This window comes from Ornithorhynchus anatinus, chromosome 17 (assembly GCF_004115215.2).
Source record: "Ornithorhynchus anatinus isolate Pmale09 chromosome 17, mOrnAna1.pri.v4, whole genome shotgun sequence".
Lineage (NCBI taxonomy): Eukaryota > Metazoa > Chordata > Mammalia > Monotremata > Ornithorhynchidae > Ornithorhynchus > Ornithorhynchus anatinus.
This window is the reverse complement of record NC_041744.1, coordinates 20,839,429-20,847,832: the sequence shown is the minus strand read 5'-3', so window position 1 is coordinate 20,847,832 and position 8,404 is coordinate 20,839,429. Positions and strand designations below refer to the sequence as shown.

The 8,404-nt window shown below is 54.2% G+C and overlaps 2 protein-coding genes across 3 annotated transcripts in view; both read right to left on the bottom strand.

Moving 5' to 3' along the window:
* Positions 1–1,409: 1,409 nt before the first annotated feature.
* Positions 1,410–8,404, bottom strand: part of MRPS6 (mitochondrial ribosomal protein S6) — a 37,325-nt gene continuing 30,330 nt past the window's right edge. For both annotated transcript variants that reach the window (XM_029081971.1, XM_029081970.1), the window contains exons 2-3: positions 7,501–7,640; positions 1,410–1,913 (exon numbers count right to left, since the gene is read on the bottom strand). In XM_029081971.1, coding sequence (XP_028937804.1) covers positions 1,730–1,913; positions 7,501–7,640 — 324 coding nt within the window. In that variant the 3' untranslated portion in view covers positions 1,410–1,729. The remainder of the gene's footprint in view (positions 1,914–7,500; positions 7,641–8,404) is intronic.
* The window catches only part of SLC5A3 (solute carrier family 5 member 3), a 31,101-nt gene continuing 30,278 nt past the window's right edge, over positions 7,582–8,404 (bottom strand). Inside the window, exon 3 of the mRNA XM_029081967.2 lies at positions 7,582–7,640. The gene's annotated coding sequence lies outside the window, so the exon portion shown is untranslated. The remainder of the gene's footprint in view (positions 7,641–8,404) is intronic.

Sequence of the window (8,404 nt, the reverse complement as noted above, 5' to 3'; positions counted from 1 at the left end):
CACGGTGCTAAGGCACCCACTGTACCAGGGAAGCCAACACAGAACCAGCGATCGCGAGAGGACGGACCAGCGAGCAAGCAAGGCCTCTGACCTCTCTGAATTTCAGACCCAATATTAATGACGTTCAACTGTTTAAGGTCTGCACCCATTAAGTGCTCAATAAATGCCCCTGATTGACAGACACTAGGTTAAGCAACACCCAGAGTGAAGATTTGCCAGCTCTTACACTTGGCAGACTTCGTTCTCTCCACCTCCGGGCCCCTTTGGTGACCCCAGCCGAGCAAAAACCTGGGTCTATCAACCAATCGATGGTATTTATTGAGCACTTACTGCGTACAGAGCACCGTACTAAGCGACTGGGAGAGCACCATACAACAGAGTTGGTAGACTTACTCCCTGCCCACGGTGAGTTTTGCAATCTAGAGGGGAAGAGCGGTATTAAAATAAATTACAGGTAGAGGAGCCCTTCAATCCAGCCTGACTCCTGAAGCCAAACCAGGAACGCAGCTGATGCATGGGGTCTCCCAGGAGTGTATCGGGGCCCAGAGGAAACAGCACAGGCCCGGAGGGCAGAATCTCTAATCCCGGCTTCGCCTGCCATGTGATCTTGGAAAGCAGCATGGCCTAGTGGATAGAGCATGGGTCTGGGAGCCAGAAGGACCTAGGTTGTAATTCCAGTTCCACCACGCGTCCGCTTGTGACCTTGGGCAAGTCACTTGACTTCTCCGGGCCTCGGTTCCCTCATCTGAAAAACGGGGATGAAGACTGTGAGTCCCAAGTAGTAGTAACTTGTACCTACCCCAGTGCTTAGAAGAGTGCTTGCCACAGGAAAGCGCTTACCAAATACCGTCATCGTTATTATTATTACTATCTTGGGTAAATCACTTATCTAGGCCTCGGTTTCCTCATCTGCAAAATGAGGACTCGATACCTATTCCCCGCCCTCCTTAGACCGTGAGTCCCGTGTGGGACAGGGACTGTATCCGATCTGATTGTACTGTATCTACCCCAGCGCTTGATATCTAGTGAGCACCTACCGAACACCACAATTATTATCATTAATGGAAGTGCTACCTGGGATCGGAGAATGAAGCCAGAGGCAATTCCCTTAAGAGACCCCGGCGGAGAAACATGCACCACATCAACCAGGCACGTAATAAGGGCCTGAACCTTTGGTGGCCGAGTCTCTAAATGAAAGCTGCTGACGGAATCCAGCGAGGAGCAGAGATGAAAATACGACCTGCTTTTCTCTGCACTGGGTTTTGCGGTCGCGGTTCCCAGACCCTATACTTCGACCTAAAAGTTTCAAAACTCGCCCTCGCCCGTCTCTGAGGTCCGGGAGGGGACGCAACCCTGGGACGTGGAGTGTTGCCAATGAGTGGGCAGAGAAGATACGCTTGCGAGTAACCTAGAATTTCAATCGACTTTATTCCGGGGCCCGCCAGCGCACATACACGGTTCCATCTCTGGCCCCCTGCTGCACGAGGGGTGTTGACAGAGCTCCTGCGAGGGGTGTGCTCTCCAAAGGGGAGGTTCTTATAACTGCCCCCCCAAAACACCAGGGGACACACAGAAGGAGAAGTTTCGGGTGCCAGGCCGGGGCGGGAGGAAGGGGTGGGGGTGACGGATGAGCTTCGGTCCCGAGACTTTCAGCCAAGTCCCAGAAACCCACAGGGTGACAGATCCCGCTCTACCCAACGGTCGCCCCCCTCCCTCCCCAACCCTGGAGTCACTTCCTCCTGTTATACAATTTGTCTTCCAACGGGACGGGAACCATGCCCTCACACTCTTTGACCGGCTGGGCCTGGGGGTGCTTCAAGATACTGGGCCTGATCACATCAATGTCGCGCGACAGGTGCTCCATTATACTCTCCACCGTGGTGGTCGGGGCGTAAAAATCCACCAAGAAATATCTGCAACGACAGGAACGACAGGGCGTCAGCAGGCTCCGTCCTCCGGGGCCCGATGGGTTCCGCGGATCACGGCCCTCAGGCTCCCCCTCGCCCTTCCATCCCCCTCCTGGTATCGCTCCACACCCAGGATCTCTCATCCCTGGCCCCCTCACCCTCCTCCTCAGACTGGATGGGTCAAAGACAATGTCCGAACCGATTATCTTGTCTTCACCCCGCCCCTAGTTCAGAGCTTGACACTTAAGACCGCAATTACGATCAGGTGACGGGAGGAACAGAAATCCCATCGGCTCTGTCTCCCTCCTGATCGCCTCTGGGTCTTGTCTTCCCGTGAGGGTTGGCCACTCCGCCCTCTGACCCGCCCCCCCGACCGGGGCTCCGCCCGTGGCGGCTCTCGGGACAGTCTGGGGGCTGACGGGCCGCAGTTCCCGAAGATATCCGAGTCTCACCCTCAAGACCAGAAACCTCTTTGCCAGGGGGCACACGGGCCGGGCCCGGTGCTGGAACCTGTTGCCACCAGAAGTTTATCATCCCCCCGATCTCTGCCCAGGGCTCTTGTGGGCAAGGGCTTCTTCCACTCCAATTCTCCTTCTCCACCCAGTGGAAATTTCCAGGAGGGAGGGAGGGGGATGGGTCTGGGAGGGAGCCACCGTCACAGCCAGAATGGAAACTGCCCACACACTGTCTCATGGTATCACTGGGAGAGGGTGGGGTTTGGGCCGGTCTGGATGCCCTCAACCTGAAAGGACTGGCACCAACTGGGCAGCTTGGCACACTATCACATAGACAATGCCCATTAATCCTTCCTACCCAAGGGGGGAAGTGTTTAACCCTCCCTCTCAGAGTCTGTCTCTCTCACTAAAGGGAGACTTCTAAAGGTAAGAGAGAGGAGGGTCTAGGAGGTAGGAGGGAAGTTCTAGAATATGAGGGACTTCTGGAAGGCGAAAGAGGAGGTTCTATAAAGTGATGAGAGGCTTCTAGAAGGAGAGGGAGGGCCTTACAAAAGGTGGAGAAGAGCCTTTTACAAGGTGAGGTCGAGGGTCTAAGAAGGTTAAGGGAGGTGATTTCAAATGCCTTCTCCAATGAATGCAAGCCCCCACTCAAAAAAAATACCAGGAGAAATCACTAAAATGGGTTAATTTTCCATCCTAACTTTTTTTCCACGGGTGATTAAAAATGAGCATATCGGCCAACTCATTTTGGAAAAATCCAAGCCCACAGCCTAAAATCGAAGGACAACACCGGGCATCTCAGGAAGTGACGCCTCTCCCTGGGCGGGCGTCGTTCCGATCCCGGCCTAAATGTCTCTCAGATCGGTCGATTCGCCTGTCGGCTATCCGAGTCATCTCGGCGGGTCTTCTCTCTGCTGAAAAGGCGGGGTGTCGGTCTCCCACTGACCCCCAGGAGCCCCAGATCTACCAGGTTGGGGAGGGGTGGGGTGGAGCAGGGAAGAGGAGCGAAGGAGGGATGGGAGTTGGAGGGGGGGCGTCCGTCTTGCCGGTGCTTTGGACATGGGCACCTTAGAGAGGAACGGGACACTATCCGAGATCCAGCTTCCTCGACCCTCCCCCCCCGAAACCTCTGCCCCCAGTTCCCCCCGGGACCTAGGCAGCTGTTCCCCTAACGGGCTACTGGCTCCTATCAGTGCCAACCTCCCTCTCGGCGAGGGAGCTGTTTTAGCGACGGAAAGGGCGCCGTCTCTCTTCTGGCAGGGAGCGAGTGGGGAGATGGAGGCAGAGTTCTGTTGGCAAGAGTCAAAGGGGAGATTGTCTCCTCCGCCCAGAGGCCTCCCCGCCAGGACCCAGCCGGGTCCGTACGTGGTCAGCCCTCGCCGCCTGGCCAGGTGGCCCTGAAGGGGGATTGGCTTTTTTGTTCTCTTTCCAGGTTTCGACTGCCCTCCCTGTCCCACCAGATGTAATTTAATTCCTTCTCTCTGTGGCCAATGAGAGGTCCTTTCCCATCCTGCCCCCGAGAACAGGGATCAGGGGGTTTTCTCTTTCTCTCATGCGCGCGCATATACGCACACACACAAACACACAGACACAGCAGGCAGTGGAAATTTCCACAACCGTACCGCCGATCCCCGGAGAAGAGAGTGAGGCGGCGGCGGGGCTGGGCGGGTGGGGGGAGGAATCTGAGCAGCTGGGTAGCCTCTCCAAGCCCACCCCCAGAACACTTATCTCTTGCAGCCTTAGAGAGTCAGACGGCGTACGGGCGTTCTGGTTCCCAGGCCCTATCTGCCGTCCTTGCTTGGGGACGCGCCGTTTGCAGGCTGCTACTGTCCGGCCCCCGAGCCAGGTTGGGGGAGGCCGTGATCGGCGCGGCCTCCTCTCTCTTTCGTCTCTCCAGGTTCTTTCCGTCTAAAACCCACCGGGCTTTTGAAACACCCGGGAGGATAGGAACCACGTTGCCCGCGACCAGGACCGAGGCAGGGAAGACTACACAGGGATAAAAGATGAGAGGGTGCGGAAAAGGGAGTGGACATGCCATCTCCTGTGGTCAATTCACCCTGACCGAAGCCTCCGCTCTCATAGCGTGAGCGAGGCGGGGGAGGGTACGGGCAGGGGGTCTAGTAAAATTCCATTGATTCACTAGGGGACCACAGTTATTTTGGTAGCTCTGCTTCTCTGCAAATAGAAGGATAATTTAAATACAGGACAATGGAGCCTTTATGCCCGCACCGCCTCCCCATACAATCCCACGATTTACTGGCTGAATAAGAAGGGCAGGAAAAAGAACCCTCTTTAAGCGTTGGGTGTGTACGCACACCTAACATACACGCTCACACATACGCGCACCCACACGCTGAGCCGTCCCAGTCCTCCCCATGCCATCCCGGCCAAATCCAAGAGCCTCCGTGATCACGCCTGCCCACGTCCCCGCTTCTGCCCACGTGGACTAAGGAAGTCAATTGGGTATCGGGTGCCCCTGCCGCTCTGGCTGCCCTCGGCTACTGGAGCGCTCTTTTCGCTCTGCGGCGAGCGAGCCCCCATGCCCCTCCAGTGAAGAGGGGCGGTCCCCAAATTAGCGGCTGCAGCCTCCGCGCTGGGCCAGAGAGATAGGAAAGCTAAAAGCACTGGGTCTCGCCTGAACGGCTAACTGCCAGTGGACTATCCACGGCAGAGGCCCGAAGCCCGCCCCACTGCCAAAGCCCGCCTGGCCTCCCACCTGCCCAAAGCCCATTGAGCGTCCATTACTCCTCTCTCCTGGTTCTCTTTTTCCAGGGGAACCTGGCCATACCTCCAAGGTCCCCTTCCGCCGTTGCCAATGACTCCACTCGGAAACTCGAGGGGCCTCCCCTAGATTACCTGCACCACTCCTCTCAGAGCACAGATAACTGAATCAACTAAATGAATGGTATTTATCGAGAACAGTGCTCTGAGCGCTTCAACGTTGACCGCATTATGAGCCCCATCTCACAGACGATCACCTGTTTTCCTCTTCTCTCCTGGCAAAGGTTTGCTGAAATGCACCTCATTGAAGAATCCAAGGAGGTTGTTGGACTAGATCGTAAACTCCCCGGGGGCGCGGGCCATGTCTTTTACATCTCCTGGGTGCTCCCAAGTGCCTAGACAGTGCTCTGCACACTCCGAGCGCTTGATCTCAAAGACAAACCCATCCTATTTCAGGCCCTTAGGAGAAGCAGAAGCATTTATAGAGCATCCATTGGGCATGCTGCACTATACTAAGGAGAAAAAAAAGAAAGTGATACATTCCCCGCCCACAGGGAGCTTACGCTCTTAAGTGAGGGAGACATAATACTATCTAGAGACACTCCTGCATTGCTATCTGGCAAGTTCCCGAATGGGGAGCGGGCAGTTCTCAGTAAATTATATGGGGTCACAGATGCCAAGAGGACCTTTCGGCCAAACAGACTCTCATTTACCACTGGCTCATCCCTCAGGCCACCCAGCTGGCCACACCGAGTTCCTTACCCTCAGACCTCCCCCATGGCACTTCCACACTCTGGTCCGCCCACAGAAACGCCTCGATCCTCCCGTCCATCCTTCCCATCTTTAAATTCTAACTCAGAGGGCCCCCTCCTCCCAGAAGCCATTACTATTACTACACCATCCAGTCTCCGACCCGCAGGTACCATGTGGTCCCTCCCTATTGAACTCATTCTTGTGAAATTCAAGGCACGTAGTATATGAATGTGGTTGTCCCGCCTCTCCTTAGACTGTGACCTTTCTGAGGGGAGGATTGTTCCCTCGCGTTTGACCCCCAAGAGGGTAATAAGCTCGCTGTGGGCAGGGAATGTGTCCGTTTATTGCTATTTTATACTCTCCCAAGTGCTTAGTACAGTGCTCGGCACACAGCAGATGTTCAATAAATACGATTGAATGAATGAATAGTAGAGTGCTCAACCCCCATAGGTGCCCAGAATAGCTCTGTTTGACTGACCAACCAACAAAGAATATGGCGATCTGATTTTTCATGACTTTCTTTGGGGGCATCTGCTCAGAGGGGAGTTCATTCCTCCTTTTCGCTCACTAAACACACCCATCCTTACTTTATAGAAAAGGTAGAAAGAGAAAGAAGAGACCCGCATCTTGGCTATTAAGACAAAACCCATTTACTTTGTCATTTGGGAAAAAAAAAATTCCTCATTGTTATTTTGACTACTGGAGGATAGCCACGGTGCATTACGAGTTGCTTAGCAACGTCTCCCGGGCCTGCGGAGAGCCGTCTTCATCTCCGAGGGGCTCTCACGGCGTCAGACCTCGGCACGATACAAGGTTAGCCATCAAAGGATGGAATTTACAGGAGGTGCCCTCGGCTCGGTGGGAGCGGCAAACCGAGGCTGAGGCTGTCCCGCGGCCAAGGGGCTGATGTTCCAGTTGGGCTGACTATCCTCGGGAGAGCCATCCTCCTCCTCCCTGGTCCCTGGGGACAGGGAGATGCCCTGCCAGCGGTGGGCAACTTCCCCCCCCCCCCGACTCACCTCGCTCTTCTGGCCGGGGGCTTAACTGACCTCACATTGGCAAAGAGCCACGGCTGGTCCGTTCGCTTTAACGCCCTCTGGCTCAGAGGGGTAGCCCCACGGCAACTAATTGGAAGTAGCATGGCCTGGTGGACGGAGCCCGGGAACGGGAGGGAAGTGAGGCACAGTACTGATTAAACGCGTACTGTGTGTCAAGCACCGTTCCGAGAGCTGAGTTGGATAAAAGCTAATCAAGTTGCACATTCCCTGTCCCACTTGGGGCTCGCAGCCTTAATGCCCATTTTACAGATGAGGTAACTGAGGCCCAGAGAAATTAAGTGACTCGCCCAAGGTCACACAGCAGACAAGTGGCGGAACCGAGATCAGAACCCAGGTCTGACTCCCATGCCCGTGGCTCTAACCGCTAGGCCACGTCGCTCCTCTGGCCTGTGTGTGCCTCGGTGTTCAGCACTTAGTAATAAGGGCTGAATAAGTACAATTACTCTTTTTGCCCAGGTCTCATTCGATCGTATCTGTTGAGCGCCTACTGTGTGCAAAGCATCGTACTGTGCGCTAAGCGCCGTACCCAACCTTGGCTTCGGGCGTTACCCACAGAAATCCCCACAAGTCAGAAGCAGACTTCTGGGGTAGGTGGATGGCACGTACCCGCCTCGGACATGACGCTGACTATGGATGGAGATCTTGTATGGCAGATTCCTCTCCCCCAGGTTTTCCAAGTTCCTCACGATCGCTCCCCGCTCCATCAGGGCATTGATCGTGCGCTTCAGTATTGCGGCCGTCTCTGGCTGTCAGAGAGAAGAGACAAAAATAACTTGATTTAAAATTTAATTTAAATGATAGTATTTGTTAAGCGCTTCAGTGTGCCAGGCACCATACTAAGCGCTGGGGTGGATACTAGCAGATCGGGTTGGACACAATCCCTGTCCCACATAGGGCTCACAGTCTTAATCTCCATTTTACAGATGAGGGAACTGAAGCCCAGAGATGTTAAGTGACTTGCCCAAGGTCACAGAGCAGACCAATGGGGGAGCCGGGATTAGAACCCATGACTTTCTGACTCCCAGGCCCATGCTCTATCGACAATGTCACACGAATAGACGGTTATCATCATGAACAAGTCAAAAAGCATGTGAGTGTGTACATAAAATTAGTTGTATAGTCAATTATACACTTAAACATCTTGGACAGGGACTGTGTCCAACCTGATAAACTTGTACCTAGCCCGGCACTTAAAACAGTGCTTGACACATAAGTGCTGAACAAATAACATAATAATGGCAATAATTTATCTCCTGGTAATATTTTATCCCTCAAATACAATACTCGAGAATGGAACGGTCCAATAATAATACTTGTGATATCTGTTAAGCACCACGCTAAGCCTTAGGCTAGGTATAAGATAATTAGGTCAGATACATTCCCCAGGCCACGTGCGGCTCAGGGCCCGAGGGGGTGGGAGGACAGGTATTTAATCCCGATTTTACAGATGAGGAAACTGAGGCTCTGAGAAGTTATGTGATTTGCCTGAGGTCATGCAGAAGGAAAGCGG